Source organism: Lepidochelys kempii, chromosome 5 (assembly GCF_965140265.1).
Source record: "Lepidochelys kempii isolate rLepKem1 chromosome 5, rLepKem1.hap2, whole genome shotgun sequence".
Taxonomy (NCBI): Eukaryota; Metazoa; Chordata; order Testudines; family Cheloniidae; genus Lepidochelys; species Lepidochelys kempii.
Window position 1 is genome coordinate 126,002,566 of NC_133260.1, and position 17,812 is coordinate 126,020,377.

The window sequence follows — 17,812 nt, forward strand, 5'->3', positions numbered from 1 at the left end:
GTATTTGCCCCCTTGCCGGCCATTGTCTGAGGCAGACTGTTCACCCATTTCACTTCATATCTTCCCATCTACCTTTTAGCCTAGCAATGTAATCAATTTGACCTTTTCAGAGTTTTAATAGCAGCAAGCACAAAAGTTACAGTACAGGATGTACTTGAGTTGAAATTTTCCTTCTCTTGCTGCGACACTGACCTTAGAGGCTGAAAAAGCAAGCACTGTTTAGGCCCATCTGATGTGTCTCCTGCAAAAAGTCTCATCAGAAAAATCTCATTCATAGTTTTCCTTACTTGGCAGCATTTCCCCTGCCCAGAAGGGCCCCAGCATTTCAGAACGTCTATGGAAAGAGTACAGTTAGGAAGGGGGTTGCAATAAGGCAAACACAAAATATGCTTTGAAGCAAAATTGCAGAGACAACATAAGCGCCTCAAAATTGTCTTTCTGCTCTGTTAGCAGATTGTTTAAAAACACACAATTTGTGAGCATGTTTGACCAGCATAAATTGCACGGGTAAAATATGGGGGTTTGAATAGGAATGGATGGCCTTGCACTTAAGGAAGTGGCCTGGGACTTAGAAGATGTTTTGTTCAAAGGTCTTAGCTCTGCCACAGCTTCCCCAAGTGACCTTGGGTAAGTCACTTCATCTCTCTATGCCTCTGATCCTTAGTTGTAAAATGAGCCTAATAATCTGTGTCTATTTAGATTGCATGCACCCTGGGGCAGGATCTGCCTCATACTATGTGGATGTGCAGCATAATGCGGCCCTGAACTTGGTTTGAGCCTGTAGGTGTGATGTCATTGCACCCACTTCATTCAGTTCAGCATTTTGCAGTTTCTCCCGGTGAGGAACCTCTCGGATTGTATCAATTATAAGGGACTGCATTTGAAAACACAGCCAAATACTGGCTAATCCAAGGCGTGTTGCTTGTACCGCATCATCTGCCAGGCTCCTGCTCCTAATGCAGCCATTTTGAAAGATGCTGTTTGACGGCCCTCTGCCACCTACCTGAGACCAGCCCTATACATCCCTCAGTCCTTCTAATCCAGCTAATTTGCATGGAGAGGATCTTAGTCAGGACCATTACTTGGCCCAAGCAGCCACTTACACACGTGCAGTAACTGTGGGATAGGCTGATGTCCCTGTGGTCATGCCCCATTCCACCCCACCACGGTGTCAGTCTCAAAGAACCCACTGAGCTTTCTCGCTGCAACTTTGTGGAAGAGGCAGACGCCAACGGCAGCCACGCACGCCTGCATTTTCTGCCATCCAGGTAAGAGGGTCGCCAGCCAGAAGTTGCTCCAAAATTGACTTTTTAAAAATTATTTTTGTGAATTAACAAAACATTCAACCCAGTGACTATAACCGGGGCCTGATCCCGCTGCCATTGAAACCACTAGGATCTGTGGCCATTAATTTCAGTAGAAACAGGACTAGGCCCTGTGTTTTATTAATTAAATTTGACTAAATCCTTGCACCAAAAAAATAAAGAGCAGCTCCTGCTCATGGTATTCAGGTGAGTGGTCCTGTTGAGGAAAAGAATTCAAAACATGAAAGGAAGATGAAATGGTGGTTGGGGACAGGCAACTCTGACAATCTGGATTTGCCATTTGAAGACTAAGTTTTATGCTATTGAGCTGAATGGGTACAACAATCTGGTGGTCTGTATCTCCTGAAATGGGAGAAGCGAGCAATTTTATGCGTTGGTTTTGACTGTATTCAGCATACAGGTCTGGAGAGACTTGACACATCTTGTTTAAATGAGACATTTCTGAGGCATTTGTTAACCCAGCCATCTTATGGGGGAAGGGGAGAAAGGCCATCCTCAAAAACCAGGGAAAGCAAGATAAACTGCTCGCGTTGTTTTTTAAGCCCCCCAAATGTGACTTTTTTGTTGAAATTTTGAACACTGTTGAAATTGTTGCTATACACGGCAGAGCTATGTTATCAGAATACTGCCACTGAGGCACTTCAGTTGCACCTTTGCACCTGCCAGTTCTTTTTTTTAACTTCCCTGATTATGAAATCAACATTAAAACAGGAGAGGGACTAGTTCTGGGTCACCTTCTACAGGGTGTAACTTATCATGTGTTATTGATGGCTGGCTGCATGGATCACAAGCTAACCTCTTTTAAACCTTACTTCCTGAAGACTTCTTTTGGTCAATTTCCTAAGGATCATTGAGGACATGAGGTTATACCATTGACCAACAGCTTTCCACTTTTGGGGAGGGCCCAGCGAATGCTCCTTAAATTACATTAGTCTAATTAGCCTGCTCATCTCAGGGTTTAATTTCATCCCTGGGAAGATACTAGGTCACAATCACTACCCGAGCGTCCATATGTTGAAATTAAAATGAAATGAGGAAGAGAGGTGAAATAAACAGCATCATGGCACCAAATGCTCTGCACAGATATGTAGCGCTGAGACAACAATAAAACCACTGTTTATACCTTCAGCTCCTGATGCTAGCAGGGAGGATCATCCTTTGTGACAGTCCTGCAGATTTAGGAGGTCAGTGGTTTTTCAGGAAAATAAGTAAAAAGCAAAGAATTTGAGCAAGGAGTTAAACTGTACAATCTCCAACATAATACCTTTGCCTGGTCCCTGAGCAAAAGGAGAGGTTAATCCCTCCTAATGAATACAGAGTCCTTGTAAATGAAAACAAGCATGTGGTTGGGGAGGGAAACATTCTTATAAACAAATCATTCTGGATGTTCCCAGTAGCTGGGCTATGATCTGATGCAATGAGCTCTGGAACATATTTTCCATGTGTTTTTATCCTTTTCGTCACATTTTCTTTTGCTACTAATTTCATGCATCAGAGGTCAAAAGACAAAAGGCTAGGTCTGGTTTAAGACCCATCTAACTGCATACCTATTAGTAAGGCCACAGAAAGTGTCCTTTACATAGTTTGGAAAAGGGATCAGGTTCCAGAAACAGAACAATTTTCTTCTTCATTCTTTTTTATTATTATTATTATTCCCCCGCATCATGCTATTTACAGAAAACAAAACTGTGTGTGAAATGATACACATGATGGACTTTATAAAACCAAGACAGTGCCAGCTAAGAAAGCTTTCTGTCCTTATTCGTCAAGCTTGAAAAATATGGTTTGAGCCCTGAGTGGGTTTTATTGTATAAAGAATTGGGGAGTTTGCATGTGGAGGAGACCTTTAGGCATCTATATTTGGATTTTCTTTTCTGTATTTTGCAAAGGACTAAACAATCCATGTATCTGTTTGGTTTAGGTGGGTACTTTGCTCTTAAGGTCTCATTCTTTAATTCTTTCCAACACAATGTCTTTAAAATGAAGGTCTGTCTTAGGAAAAACATCAGGAATAAAAATTGAAATAGCTGCCTAACATTTCAAAATTAAACTCAGTCAGTAAAATAAATGACTCATTTCTCTAATTTTCATTTTGGATCCAATGCCTCTGGTGCTTAGAGGAAATAAAGGATTATACATGTTGATTAGAAGATTTTTGGGGGGGGATTATAATTTTCTTTTTAAAACCTGCTTTTACCTCTCCCCTTTTTTCTATGCAGATATTTGCAAAGAAACTTGCAAACACCCAGCACTAAAAGCACCCTCTGGACTGGTTGTGGGACCCGATCCTGCTCTCTCTGACTGTTTAACTTCAGTGGGAGGAGGATGGGGGCTGTCACCGTCTGCATGACCAGCTGCAGGCTGTAGGAATGACTGCCTCCTGCACCGGGAGCAAAGCAGCAGCCTGGGACAGTTCGCTGTGGGACCAGGTCGCAGGCGCTTGCCCACCAGCGAAGGGGACCCTTCTTTAAACCACGATCTGAGGACTTCAGTAGCTCAGATATAGGTGAGAGGTTTATTGCAGGAGTGGGCGGGTGAGATTCGGTGGCCTGCCTTGTGCAGGAGGTCAGACGAGATGATCATAATGGTCCCTTCTGACCTTGATATCTCTAAATCTCTGAGTCTGTGTTTCTGTCCCTGTCTTGGACCGGGCTAGGAACTACCATAATTACAGCTGGGCTTTAAATACTGCGCAGCAAACTCCAGCAGCTTAATCAATCCCGGTTTGTTTTAGGCAGGGATTAAGATGTTCAAAACCCTGGTTCGGTTGGGTTGGATTTGATTTGACTTGGTAGCAAGCTGCAAACCCCCCCCCCCCCCAATGAACAGGAAACAAATCTTGAATGGCCTGGGCGAAAATAACTGGTTCAATTCAGCCGCTCTGGCAAATCGGGTGCCTCTCCTGTGTTTAGACGTCTATGGGGCACGCCAGGGCCCCTGGAGCCAGCCCCAGCCCCGCTGGGAACCACAGCTCCAGCCCAGGGCAGCCCAGAAAAACAGCGCAGGGAAAGCAGGCTCCCAGGAAATAACCGATCGCAGGAAATGGCCACTTTCCTGCCTCGCCGCTGCCTCGTTTTGTTCTGTTTTGCCTGGGACCAAAGTCCTAAGGTTTCTCCTAATGATCAGTTTTAAAAAGTTCTAATTTCTCCACTTAAACCGTTGTAAAATTCGGGGCCCGATTCTGACCCCCACGGGAGTTTTGCCCTCGATTTTCTGCCAGCGGGACCGGGACCTTACCTCTACTTTGCACCCCTTGAGGGAAATCGTGGCCCCACCGAAGCCAAGGGGAGTTCGTACACATTGCAAAGGGATTGATAGTTCACCCCCGGAGTCTCCTCGGAGATCGGAGTCTAAAATACACGGTGTGCTGAGAAACAGCTGCATAAAGCCCCGTTTGCTGCTCTTAACACGCGCACGAACGAGGAGCCCTGGCGATAAAAAGACAGTGTGTGACCAGTGTGCAGTGATTTCCAAAGTACATATCTTGCCAAGCTGAATAAAAAACCAAATCTGTGGCCATCAGCATATTTCAAACACTCTCAGGTGAGCAAACAGACAGGGATCCATGGGGAAAAGGGTGAAAGAAAGGGACAAAAACTGGCTGGAGAGCGTGATATTTTTACACGTGCCAGGCTCAGGCAATTGGATGGTCAAGAACCCACCCAGGACAGACAGCCCTGAATTTGGCTAAAATGGCTTAATGCTCTCCGGTGGATCTGCACTGAGCAGGTCTTTCTCCTAAGAATTCAAGCTGGCGTTCATTTGAATAACGTTTTCTTGGTGTGTCTTTCAGGGGCAAGAACTAATTAGCGAACCGAAGGTTTGAGAATTGGAACAGGTTCTTGGAAGCCCCATCTTAAAAAAACCACCTGTCTGCATTTCTCTGCCCCGCGTTTCAACACCTTAGGAATGTATGAAAGCAACTCCTGGCAGCGGCTGCTGAGCTGCGGTGCAAGGGCCGAGAGATGGGAGGTGTCGCTGTCCCGCCCGCAAGATGCCCGTGGTTTCCCTTTTAAATCCCAGGCCGGACGCGGCTTTGGGACAGTTTCATGTTCACACTCCCGTGCCCCTGGACCAGTAGAATCGTTTTCCCAGCGGCGCCCGGGGGGAGGGGGGGGGCAGCTGCAGGGTGCGGCCGGCTGGTGTGTGTGTGTGTCTGATTTGTCCCCTTGCTGTGTATTTGGTATTAAACTCTGCCGCAGCCCGGCTGGGATTCGGAACAAGTGGGATCCGCTGCCATTATTGTGAGTTGCTGGAGTCCAGTGTCGGCCCCGGGGGGAGGGGGAGAAAGTGACCGTGACCTTGGGGAAGGCAAGCCAGACCTCCCTTCCTGGGCTGCAGATAACCTGGGGGTCCCCGCTCCCGCTCCCCGCAGGCTCTGGGCTCTCGGGCTGCTTTTGTCCCAGGGCAGCAGCAGGAAGGGGGCAGCGGAGTTACCTTTTGTCCCCCCCCCAGCCCCCAGGCACAGGAGGAATCGCGGCGGCCGGTAGCGGAGTGAAGGTTTCTCTGGTCCTGGGGAGGGTGTCTAGGGTTTTACCCCCGACTCCCGGGTCCCCAGCTGGGGTGTCACTGAGGCCGGTTACGCTGCTAACCGGGGAACCGCCCGGCGCCCAGGTTCCCTGGCTTGGCTGCGATTCTGGCTCCCGGCCCCCGCCGTGCGCTGGGTGTTTCCTCACCTCCCGGTAACCGGCGTGGGGCTGAGGGCGCCAGCCGGGGGCAGGAACCGCAGGGCAGAGACAGCAACCGACCCTCCCGAGTGGCACGGGCCGATCCAGGGCTCCCTTTCCGCGCAGCGGCGTTTGAATCGCAGCCCCCCCGGCTCGGGGCTCCTGCTCACTGCCCCTCTGCGGGGCCAGCCCCCGCCCTGGTGTAACGCCCGTGGCTTGCCGCCGGGGGTCGCTTGGCCCAAAGGGGGCCAGGTGCTTTCTCTCCCGGGAGCGGGCTGGGCGGACGTGGCCCATCGCCTCTTGCATGACCCACGGCCCGAGCCTGGGCGGGACTGGCGTGCACTGATCCCCCTCGGCCCCGGCCAGCCTGGGGCCCGGACCCCGGGCGGGGCTGATCGCCAGGGCCCTTTGCTTCACTTGGTTTCTCTCCGTGGCGGGGCTTTGCTCTTCCTTTGCCGGGGCGGCATAGCGGATCATCTCTCTCCACCGGCGGGGCTGCGGACTCCCCGCGACAGCGGCGCTTTGGGGTGTGTGGGCGTGGGTGGGTGTGTGTGTCTGACACACACAGAGGCCAGCGGCAACGGGGTTGTGTGTGCATCGAGCGATCTCTGAGGCCTGCTTTTGTGCGGTCCCTCAGGTTTGGGAGAAGCCAGAATTTGCGCATCTCCAGCCGCAGCTGGTTTTGCTGCACCCCGCCTGCGATTGATTTTGTGGGGATTTCCTGGGTCTTCATGGGAGAGCCATTAACTCCAGTCACCCAGTGCATTCAGCGGAGAACTTCACTGGGCCCGCAGGGGTGGAGACAGCCCGAGCTTTCCGGCCTGGATTTGTTCTCCTACGACCCGTTCGTTTCTAGATGCACGGGGCGAATGCACCCGGCTTCTGCTCCCAAGCTGGCGGGCGGTAGAAACGGGAGGCCCATGCACTTCTGGGGTGTGGCGCCCCTTCTTGGGGAGGGGGGGCACAGAGTTCGGGGAGTGTCTGCAGCTCCCAGATCGCTCTCCCGGGCCCAGCCCTGAGCCAGCCCATCTCTGCTGGGGCCTCTCGGGTGTCAGGGGTCAGCAAAGGCAGGGTGCGGGGCCGAATGGCCCCAGCCCCCCGAGCTGTGGCCGGATTGGCCTTGCAGCCCCAATGGGCTCGCTGCCTGGGGAAAGCAGGGCAGGAGCCGGCCCCAACCCCCCAGCCCTGTGCAAGCGCTTTCTGAATGGGGCTGAGCTCCGGGGCCATTCCCTCGTTCAGGGGAGGCGCCAGCCCGCTCCAAAGGTGTGCGAGGCCCGCGGGCTCGGCTCCTGGGCTGGGCGCTAAGGGCTAGGCACTGCCCAGCGCTGGGGAAATCCACGCCCACACCCCCGGGACAGCTGGGAAAGGGCAGGCACACTCGGCCCCATGGTCTGCCTCCCGAGAGAGCCACGTGTGTGTCCCCATATCCATGGAGAGAGAAAATACTCCCATGTGCACAGGGTCTTGTGTCGACAGAGAGACAGACAGACACGTGTCTGCATAGGTGCGAGCAGAGGATAAAATATGATTATTTACATACAGGTGTCTCTCTGTGGACTCACACACTATACATCTACATTCATAGCTAGCTAAGAATACACAAACATGCATGGATAGAGATACGCACGCCTACAGGTATGTATGTATGCATCTCCAAGGATTACATATACGCGCCTGTATACAACTCCATATCCATACACAAATCTAACACACACATAGACACGCGCCTATCCATATACACACACCCAGTAACACGTCCACACACACCCCTGTACCCACACGCGCATGTGCGCAGCATACGCACCCATCCGACAGGAAATGCGCCCGGGGCCATGTGCTGCGTGGCAGACACCGGGATAAGGAGCCCTGCTCTCTTGATGGGGGGGTAGAGGGTCCAACAGCCTAGGGCTTGTTTCCGCTTTGTTACCGGCGGCGCCCCGTGTCCAAAGCAATTGTTTCTTACTTCGATGACTGGGGCTAGTTCATCCCCCTCTGCTACGCTTCCGGGCTGGGGAGCAAAGACCCTTACACCTGTTTGCAATATAGACCTAAAGTTACCCCCCCCGCCCCCCTCCCCCCCCCAGCCTACGGGTGAAGCGCGGAAAGCCTGCGATCCTTCGGTCGCGGTCTGGTGGGGTGGGATTTGCTGAAGGTCCGGGCAAGGTTTCTCATCCACTTCACGCCCCGCGGAAAGCCGGAGCCCCACCTCGGCACGCCGAGCTTCTGGCTTTTGCCTCGGGGTCAGCAGGCGGCTAGGAAATGTTTATCTGAGCGGGTTTATTTTTATATAAACAAATGAGAGCAAAGGACGTTAGGAAAAAGGGAAGTAACAGAGCTGCAGGCAAAACCAAATCTGCAGCAGGCAGCTCGGGCCCCTTTATTTCAGCCGCACGGTCTGTCGTGTTTGTGGTACCTTGACTGGCCATCGAACAAGGTGTCTATAAAGGTGGGCGCCGCCCGCCTGGATTCAAGTAGGAGCGGAAAAAGCCAGACGTGTCCTAGCTCTCTGTGTGGTTGGCCTTGGAAGAAATAGGTTTTTTTTTTTAAATAAATGTGGATTTCGAAAGTATTTGATTTGAAATGAAGTGACAGCAGTGTGGCCAGGTTACTGTATGCGAGGACAGCATATCTGCTGAGATTTTAAAAACACGCACCCGCGAATTGATTCCCATCTTCGCGGGGGTTTTTTCCTCAAGCACGGGTTTGTGTTTTTCACTCCCCATTCACACCCCCCCCCCTGCAAAACACCAATATCGCTTGATAAAGAAGGTAAAGCCGTTCTTTGGAATACGCATATTTCTATCAGTATTACTACTCATTTCATGTCTTAAATCAATACGCCTCCATAAGCTGCCTAGTCTTTATTTTGCTTCCTTTGAAACACAGGTCAGGATATGGTGAGAAAAATTCGATTCCAAAAGGTGATTTCTAGCCAGAGCTCGGCTTTCAATGAGCCAAGGAGGAGAGGAAATATTCCACGCGCTTTCATCGGGTGGAAATAATAATAATTAATAATAATAATGAATAAATAATAAGAGCGATCACTGATAAATTAACGAGGCCGTGAGAATTCAGGGATAGCACTATTTCCGAAGGAGAAACATTACATTGTAGATGGCTGCTGTAGGATTTGTACATTTCCTGTGCTCGCTTGAAGCAAGGTTGGAGCTGTGTGGGTGCTAATTTTAGTCAAAGCTGGAGCTTAAAGATTCCCTTTCTGCCCTTTTAATTGTAATAGAGACAGGTAGGAGTTTGGCCCACTAGAAAAATGCCTTTACCACCCTCTGTACGGTGAAATAATGTTTTGCATAAATGTATCGCTTGCTATTAAATCGATATCGGCCTTTCTCACCATGTTCCCCCCTTTTCCACTCACTAAATATGCCAGAGAGGGGCTTTCGCTTTTCTAAAACTGTATCCACTGAAGCATATTCTGCACTCAGGGGGAAAAATAAGGTCTCTAGAAACTATTTTGATACCAAGTTCAGCTGTAATGGCAGATAGCGAAGTGTGGGTGGCTTAGCTGTCTCGTGGAACAAGTAGATTTTCGACAGGCATGAATATTTCCAAATTAATCAGATTTACTACAACAGGGAAGGAGATTAAAGTGCAACCCCTGTTCTTTGAAATAATTTTGAGCCCGATATTTCATTTTCTGGTAAAACTGAACCTCATCCCGTCTTGAGCACAATTTTAAGGCCTGTGTGTGTACTCTCACACAGTGTAGAGACAGTAAAACAGGAGACGCACATATTGTGAAAATAAAAATGCACCGAAAAATCTTTATTTCAACCGAAGACTTGGTCCTGCGTAAAATGACAACATTTGAAACGCCTCCGGTGTTAGAATTTTTAAGAAATGAAAATAAGAAACGTTTCCCTTACTGACTTACTTAAAAAACCCAAAACAAAGTAAATGGCTGCAGGAAATCGAATGATCTTTTCACCTTTTTATTTTCCCCCCAGGCCTGTGGGACGACATGTTATTGTTATGACTGGTCCTTTGATACCATTTCGGAGGGCACCGTGTCACGAAATATTCCCTCTCGAAAAGTCCAGCCTAGGCTCCTCTTTAAAAAACAATCAAAGATGAGATTATGGTTTAAGGTGCTCATTCTAGTTCATGATCATCTGGGCTATTTTTGGGAGCGTGGTGCCCTTCTAAAGCAAGAAGCTGATATTAGGACAAAAGGATCCTTCATAAGGGACTGTTTTGGTCTGATTATCCACGCAGATATAGTTAGGCAAAGACAAGTTCCATTCCCTGTAAAGTGAGCATTCGATCAAATATTGCAAGAAACAGAAAGATAATATTTAATTATTAGACTTAAGAGGGAAAATGATTCCCCGATGTGTCCCCATCAGCTTTTAGTGGTGGCTGCCCATTTCATGCTATGGCAGTTGATTTTGATGAAAAGTTGATCAGCCACTTTAATTTTGCCAGCTATACATTAAAACCCCTTGACTGTTTTTGTTTCAGTAAAATCACAGGCGTCTCTCTCTGCCTCCGCCTTTCGCACGCTGCTCTGTAAACAGCTAAAGTCACACTTTAAGGCAGTTGGTTGCAAACAAACTTTGATTCCTGCTACAACAGATGTCAGAGTTTCTTGGTTTTTGGCTGCGTCTGGGGACATCTTGTGATGTTTTAGAGAACAGGACATGATCTCACATGGCGAGAAGCTCTTTAGTTCCTTAATCATTTCACGGTTCCTTCGGAGGCTTTTTTTCCACCTAAAACGTTTAGTTTCAGCTCAGTGATCAGCTGCAAAAGCTCGACGGGGAGCGGAAGAGTTGAATTATTCCAACCTGCAAGCAGACCCTCAAAAAAAAAAAAAAAACAGTGGAAACTTTTTTCTCTGTCCATTTCACCAAGTCCTGAAAAATCAGAATGGAATTAGAGAAAAACTACATGACTTCCAGGACTGGCCGGACAGGTAGGATTCTGCTCCTGGTTTTTAAAGTAGTTGTAAATAAATATTATATTCTATTCTATTATATTTATAGATGCCCGTGTGTTGTGCATAGGTAGTTTTCAGACACGGTGTGGCTATATGAATCTATAGGTGGGGGTCCATATATTTGTCTACGGGCACAGGCGCAGCATGATATTGATATGTACCCACCGCATTTGTGTATGTACACACTGTGGTATACAGCTATAGGCGCTGGATTGTGTTTGGTTGTCCAGGCGGGGGTTACAAGCCCAGAGACCTGCTGCTTAGCAAAGATGGGAACAAACGTTTCACCGGAACAGGGGCTGCCGGTTCCCGAGCTGAGGTATATAGCTGCTCAGGGAGCGGAGTGAGGGCATTGTGTTTGCCCGGTGATGTATCTTTTGGATCTCCAAAGGGATTATCTCTGGATCAACCATTTCCAAAGCAAAAGTCAACACGGAGTTCGGGGGCGCTAGGTGCGGGGGACAAGGCTGGCAGGCGAACGAAAACCATCTGCGTTTCGTGCAGGGTTTCAGCCAGCCGACGCTGCTTTTTTTTTTTTGGGGGGGGGGCAATCGGCAATCGGCCAGAGCTTTGGAGGGGAGGCTCGGTGGACGGTCACAAGCACGATAAGGAGCATTGCTTGGGTCCCACCGCTCCCTTCCTGGCTGGATGCGTAGGGGCGTTTGGGACTGTCCAGGGGAGGGGGCCTGGATGTGACTTGAACAGAAGGCTAGACAGAGCGCGGACCCCGCTGTGTCAGCTCCAGGCTCGGGACTCCCTGACCCAGGAGGGGAAATCCTCCAACCCCCCCCCCCCCAGCGCATCGCCCCCACGAGCAGCCGGGCGAGCTCTGCTTCCTTTGCGGCCAGCCCGGAGCACGCTGCGCGGTGCTGGGCATGGCAGTCCCGGGCTGCAGCGGACGCTGCTTTTGCTGGGGGGTGCGGCAGGGGGGCTGTTACACTTTGCAAAGGGGCTAGAAATCGGGGCGTCGGGGAGGGAGGCCGAGCCTGCGCTGGGAATGGCCGGCGGGACGCAGGGAGCCGCCCTGCAGTGGGGAGCCCTGGGTGTTCCCGGGTCCTGCCAAGCTCGCTATAAATAATGCAATTTTTGCAGCGATCGATGGGCCCGTTTATTAGTTAAATCGCCTGAATCATCGGTTAATCGATAAAGCGTTTCATTGCTCTTAGCCGCGGGCCCTGGGAGGGGCTGGGACAGGCCCTGGAGAAGGGGGAGCCCTGTGGGGGGCGGGAGAGGTCCTAAGCCGCCCGGAGAAGCTGCCCCTGGCCGGGGCCGGGCCTTGCCCCTCCGGGACCTGCGGGCCTGGCCCTGCAGTGGCGACTCTCCCAACCAGGGCAGGAGCCTGACCCGGCACGATCCGAATTGAGCGTTGCCTGTGTGTGCCCCAGTCCGTCGCTCCATCTTTGTATTCAACCGGCTGGGGGCGGTGGGACAGGTCCGCTTCCCGGGCAAGGACAACTGGGCCAAACGGGACTGGGTAGCCGGCTCGTAGCCAGGCCACAGGCCTGGCGCCGGTACAGCCAGGTGGGGAGAGCCCAGACCCCCGGGGAGATCAGGGGGAGGGGACCGGGACCCCCAGAATCCTCTGGACACGGCTAGATAGCTTTAAAAAGTGTCTATGGACTCTCCTCTCCACTCTCCAGTATGCCCCCCCCCCCCGGCTTCTCCTGGCACGCTTTGCTGGGGGTGGGGCTTTTCCTTAGGCCCGGTCTGTAGTTATAGTCCTAAACTTTGTGCCCCGTGTTCACTCTACACGGAAATCGGCGCTGTACGCTCCCTGCTTGATGGCGTGTCTCGGTTCCGATGACACCTCCAGCCAAATCGCTGTGGGGTCTCCCCTGGTTTGGAAAGAAAACACAACCTTGGTTGGCTTTGTACGTGGCCGACATCACACACGGTGCTGACCGGCGGCCTGGTGCAAAGATTGGGGGAGTGATGGTGGGAGCAAGGTGACTCCACTTCCGGGCCGGCTCTCGCCACTGGTTTGACTCCAGCCTGTACCGACACTGCAGCCGGAGACTCGAAACAGAAAGGTTAAACGGGGCAGCGGAAGTAACGTTCAGCTTCATTTTGTATGGCCTATTGCTTCCAGCCTCACTCAACTGGCTTTCCTTAAACCGGTTTCTGCCATTCGCTATCGGGTCTCCCTCCTTTAAGAGCGAGCGGGTGCCTTCTTGTGCCCCCTAATGCCTTCTTATGCCTCAGAGCAAGTGTTTCTACAAATGAGAGGGGTAGCAGAGCAGCGGAGGCTTTCACACACCCCCCCTTTCCCCAACCCCCCAGAAATCGGTACCTTAATTAGGCGATTAGTTTATTTTGGAGGCTTTGGGGGGAAATTCTGGCCCTCAATTTAGTGTGAAACAAAATGTCCTTCGTCACCAGAGCTTTCAGACTGACGCCACCCCTGCTCTGGAAATGGAGCTGATCTAAATGACTGTGTAAATTCCACCTTCCACCCTCCCGAGCAGGAGTTCATTTACTTCATCTTAGTGTCCGTTTCCCCAACCAAGAGAGCCTGCCTTGCAGATATTTGTTTTTAAACATCCAATCCAAGCTGCATCCTCTCCCGCAAAAAAAAAAAAAAAAAAAAAAAAAAGTCATTCCCGTGGCTGGTAACAGAGAAGATCCCCAGATCCTCTGGTATGCTCTGACATTCTCCCGTGTCTACACGGGAACAGAGCTGGGGGTTGGGGAAGAGAGGCGTGCACTCTGGATACCCAGCGTGTAGTAACACGGATCAACTCAAATCCTCGCCCCTCAAACTGTCCAGGGATACCTGCAACTGACGGGCTGCAGGCTCTGCACAGGCTGGAGGGGGGCGGGATCTTACCCCCTGGTTTTCGTGCAGGGGGTTAAAGGAGGGTTGATGGACATCTAGTCTCCTGGTGCCTCTCATGCCACTGAATCCAGAGAGTCTGTTAAGGGAGGCGCTTTCCCCCTCTGTGACCCGTGAAATAATCTATAGACTTGTTTACTTTCAACTCTGATCTCACTCCCCGGTGCAACACACGTGGGACTCACGCTTCCACTCCCGTCCTGGGTGGATTTCTTTACATCATCGCCCATCACTGCTTTATTTGAGATTGTTTCTAGCTCTTAAAAAGAAGGGGGTGGGAGCTGGGTGACCTCGAGGCCCGCCACAAGAATGGCAACTGCGTTATCTATCTTACACGGGTTCAAAGAGGGGGGGAGGCAGGAGATGGGAGACTCTTGTCTGCAATAAACCCTCTACCTCACTAGGGCACATCAGCGGAGTGGGGGCTTAAAATAAGAACTAACAAGGCGGCTCTAAATGGTAAATCCCTTGCTACAGGCAAACCTCTAAAACAGATAGTTCTTAACCCTAAACATTCCTGGTGCGATGATGTATTGATAACTTCGTGTGGCTGCGGACCACAGCTTAGCACGTGACGTGGGAAATCACTGTACACCAGATTTGATATTTGTGTATATTTTCCAGTTCAGAGCCAGTCCCACGGAATGTGCATGTTAGCATCGTTTGGTCGGGATGCAGTACACTCAGAGGGGCTAGTAACAAATAGATGCATTATTCATTATTAGTATTATAATTATCGAAATCATTATCAAAAAAGCTGACGGCGCAATACGGGGAGGATGCTGCCGATAAAGCCCGCTAGGGTTCTCCCCGGACGGTGTCTCTAGAAGTTGGGGGAAAGGGACAGGGGGGTGATGGAAAGTTCAAGGGAAATCCTCCGCCAATGTATTTGTCCTTCGCAAAAATCGCCTTTGATGCCCGCTTTGTGCCAATTTTAGAGCCAATCCCTGCCGGCTATAGCGAGGTGGGCTGGATGCAGTCGAATTTATCGTGTGTTTTAGACAAGTTTCACCCGCCTCCTTTTGAGGGTCTCTCTAAACCCCGCAAAGGATTGGTGCCTGGCACAAGCTGGGTACAGCTCATTAAACCCGAGCGCCCCGCGGCCGGCTGCTCGCCGCTAGCCACAGAGATCCTGCAGCTGTTCGGGACTTCTAGGCGTCCCGCATGGTCCAACTTGGTGTTACCAATGCGATTTTTTCCCCCAGCGAAATCTCTCGGAAGGCGCAATTTCCCTTCCCGATTGAAACCGACCGCGGAAGGCTTTTGCGGAGATTTTTGCCTGTTGTTAGGGCGGTGTGATTCCCAAGCGCTCTCCGGGCGCAAAGTGGAAATGATCAGGTCAGAATTGGAATCCCCCCCTGTCCTGACCCTACAATCCCTTCTCTAGCCACCTAAAAAACACCGACCCCTGCGAGTCTGGTGCCTGGTGCGCAGAATTAAACCGCAACCCCGGGGCAGGAGCGGGGAAGACGCTGCACAAAGCTGACCTTAACTCAAACTAAGTTGTAAGGTCATCGTTGCTTTGCTCTGCCTGCTGCTGAACGCAAGTGGGACAAGCTCAAAGCCTGGCAGTTTCTGTAGCTGGAGACTTGCACACCCACGAAGGTGTTTGCCAGCTGCGGGACAGGCTCCAAAGTCGTTTTTATTAGACGAGCAATGACAGACACTCCGCTGTAATCAGCTCGTTAGAGATCCAATGGATAAGCTAATTGCACGGGTCCCTGAATGCCTGGAGCCTGGAAATCCTTGCGTTTCGGAGAGCGCACGGACTCTTGGCCATATCGATTAGCACTTCCCAAAGGAAGGGGAGAGAATACACTTAATGCTGGCTGGTTCAGCGCACTGTATAACGGGACGCCTTTCTCTTTAAGCGTGTGAACGCCCCGCGGCCAGCCCGCCCTTCCCAAACTTCACCGACCCCTGTTTGGGTCTGGACTCTGGGCGGGGGTGTCGGAGGCGGATTTACCCCTAGCCACCGGGCCGCGTGTTACGGCCGAAGCCTGGGGAAAGGCGTGTGCCCGGTTGTATTTTACACAGGAGTTCAGAACAGCCTCGGAGCTGCACACGGCGGGACACCAGGCTCGCAGGAGGAGAGGAGGCTGGTTTTTGGAGAAGACGCTTGTGCTCCGGGTAGAGGGTCGGAGTTTGCCAGGCAGGAACTCCCCCTACTGTTAATTTCATAAGGCTGCAGCGGCGGGTGGGGAGAGCTCCTGTCTGCGAGCAGGGCTCGGCAGTGAGATTAGAGGAAGGTGCTGCCCGAGCCTCGGACAACCCAGGGAGAGGAAAGGGCTGTTTGGAAAGGGCCGGCAAATCCGAGCGGCGTTAGGCGTTAAACTGTACAGCGCCGAGCCCGCAGCCCCTTGGAAAGACAGTGGGGCCGACGGAAAAACAGGGAGGTGGGGAGAGAGGGGGTAGTGGCGAGTCAGGCGAGAAACGAGGCGTTTAGTGCAAAAAGAAAAAAAATCGAAACTAGTCATAACAAATGCCACCGAGCGTATTGCGACCTGCCCTGGGCTGCAGCTTTCCTTTGGCAAATGGCTCCCGCTGCTCTGGCTCAAACTAGCTCTTGCACTAGGCAGATCAGGCGCCGTGTGGACGCTGTCTGTGTGATCCGGCTCAGCCCAAGTCACTTCAGCAAAGCGTAGATCTGTCCAGTAAGGTTCTCCCAAACTGTTCCAAGCAGGGTGACCAGACGTCCCGATTTTATAGGGACAGTCCCGATATTTGGGGCTTTTTCTTATATAGGCTCCTATTACTTCCCACTCCCTGTCCCGATTTTTCACACGTGCTGTCAGGTCAGCCTAGTTCCAAGGGTCTCTTGGACAGAGGAGAGCAGCAAGCCGGCCTTTGAACCAGGCTTCCAGGGAACACGCCCCCGTGCATCAGGCCTGTTAGCGCTGGCTGCACAGGGCCCTGGCCTGGGTGCCAGCGATCACACGGGTCTGGAGACACCTGTGCACAAGAGACCAGAGGAGCGCGGCTTCACACCATGAAAACCACAAAGAAGCGCGAGACCCTGGGGGGGAAGTCCTGCCTGGCCTCTCTGTAGTGGCCTCGGGGCACCTTCTCTCAGTTTCCAGAAATGCCCCATTTCTCCTTGGTCTCTGCCCTATGCCTCTGGAATGGGCTGCCTGGGTTAAGGAGCGGGACCCCTACCCCCCTTGTCGAGGCTGGGGGTGAGAATATACAGGCCTTTCTCCCATGGAGGCCAATGGCAGCTCCGGAGCGAAGGGCTTGGCCCTGTTTTCTGCGCCAGTTTATGTCTCTCCAGACTCTCCTCTGGGCAGCGGGGCCTGGGAAACGCAGCGCAATAGCGTCCGCCAGCCCTATTTCAAAGGAGACGCAGACTCCCCGCTAAATACCTCCCTGGCTCCCGTGCTCCTGAGCGGCCGGGCACTGCCTGCCGCGGGGAAGGCTCGGCTCCGGGCCGAGCACGGGGAGAGGGCTGCGGACCCCCTGGCTCAGAGTTCAGAGAACAGAGATCAACGTGCACGGCAGCTGCCCGGCCACAAACAGGCCCCAGGTTCCGCGGCCTTGCGAGGGAGGGAGGCTAAGGGCCGACTGGCCGGGGGCTGGGGGAGGCTGCTCATACTGAGGCCAGTAGCCCCTGGGCGCCGGTGGCCGCTCCGCAGAGGGAGCTGACAGCCACTTTGGGTCATCGGCGCGCATCGCTTCACCCAGGGCTCTCAGATCAGCCGCCCCCGCTCAGCAGGGCTATTCCTCTCTGCCCCCCACCACAGAGAGCGCGGACAGGGGCAGGCCAGCGGGCGCTCCTCTGCCGGTCAAACCCTGGGACAGAGCCCCGGGAAATACCCCGGACCGGAGCGTGTTCCTGCCTCAGATACACGAGTCAGTGATCCCTTCTTTGGGCCTGGGCCACACTGGTTTAAACAACCTCCCGGCTTCAGTGACGCCTGATTCCATGTCAGCTTTAGATCCCTTATGATCAGTGTGGAAAGCAAGCCAACAAAACAGGCTAACGCGCTTTCCAGTCGTCACACCCACAATGGAGAATACACAATTTAGGAGT

General features: G+C 52.0%; 1 protein-coding gene across 2 annotated transcripts in view; it reads left to right on the forward strand.

The window, feature by feature from the left end:
* The first annotated feature begins 10,874 nt into the window (after positions 1-10,874).
* Positions 10,875-17,812, forward strand: part of PAX5 (paired box 5) — a 321,622-nt gene continuing 314,684 nt past the window's right edge. For both annotated transcript variants that reach the window (XM_073345749.1, XM_073345747.1), the window contains exon 1: positions 10,875-10,925. In XM_073345749.1, the coding sequence (XP_073201850.1) occupies positions 10,880-10,925 (46 nt within the window). In that variant the 5' untranslated portion in view covers positions 10,875-10,879. The remainder of the gene's footprint in view (positions 10,926-17,812) is intronic.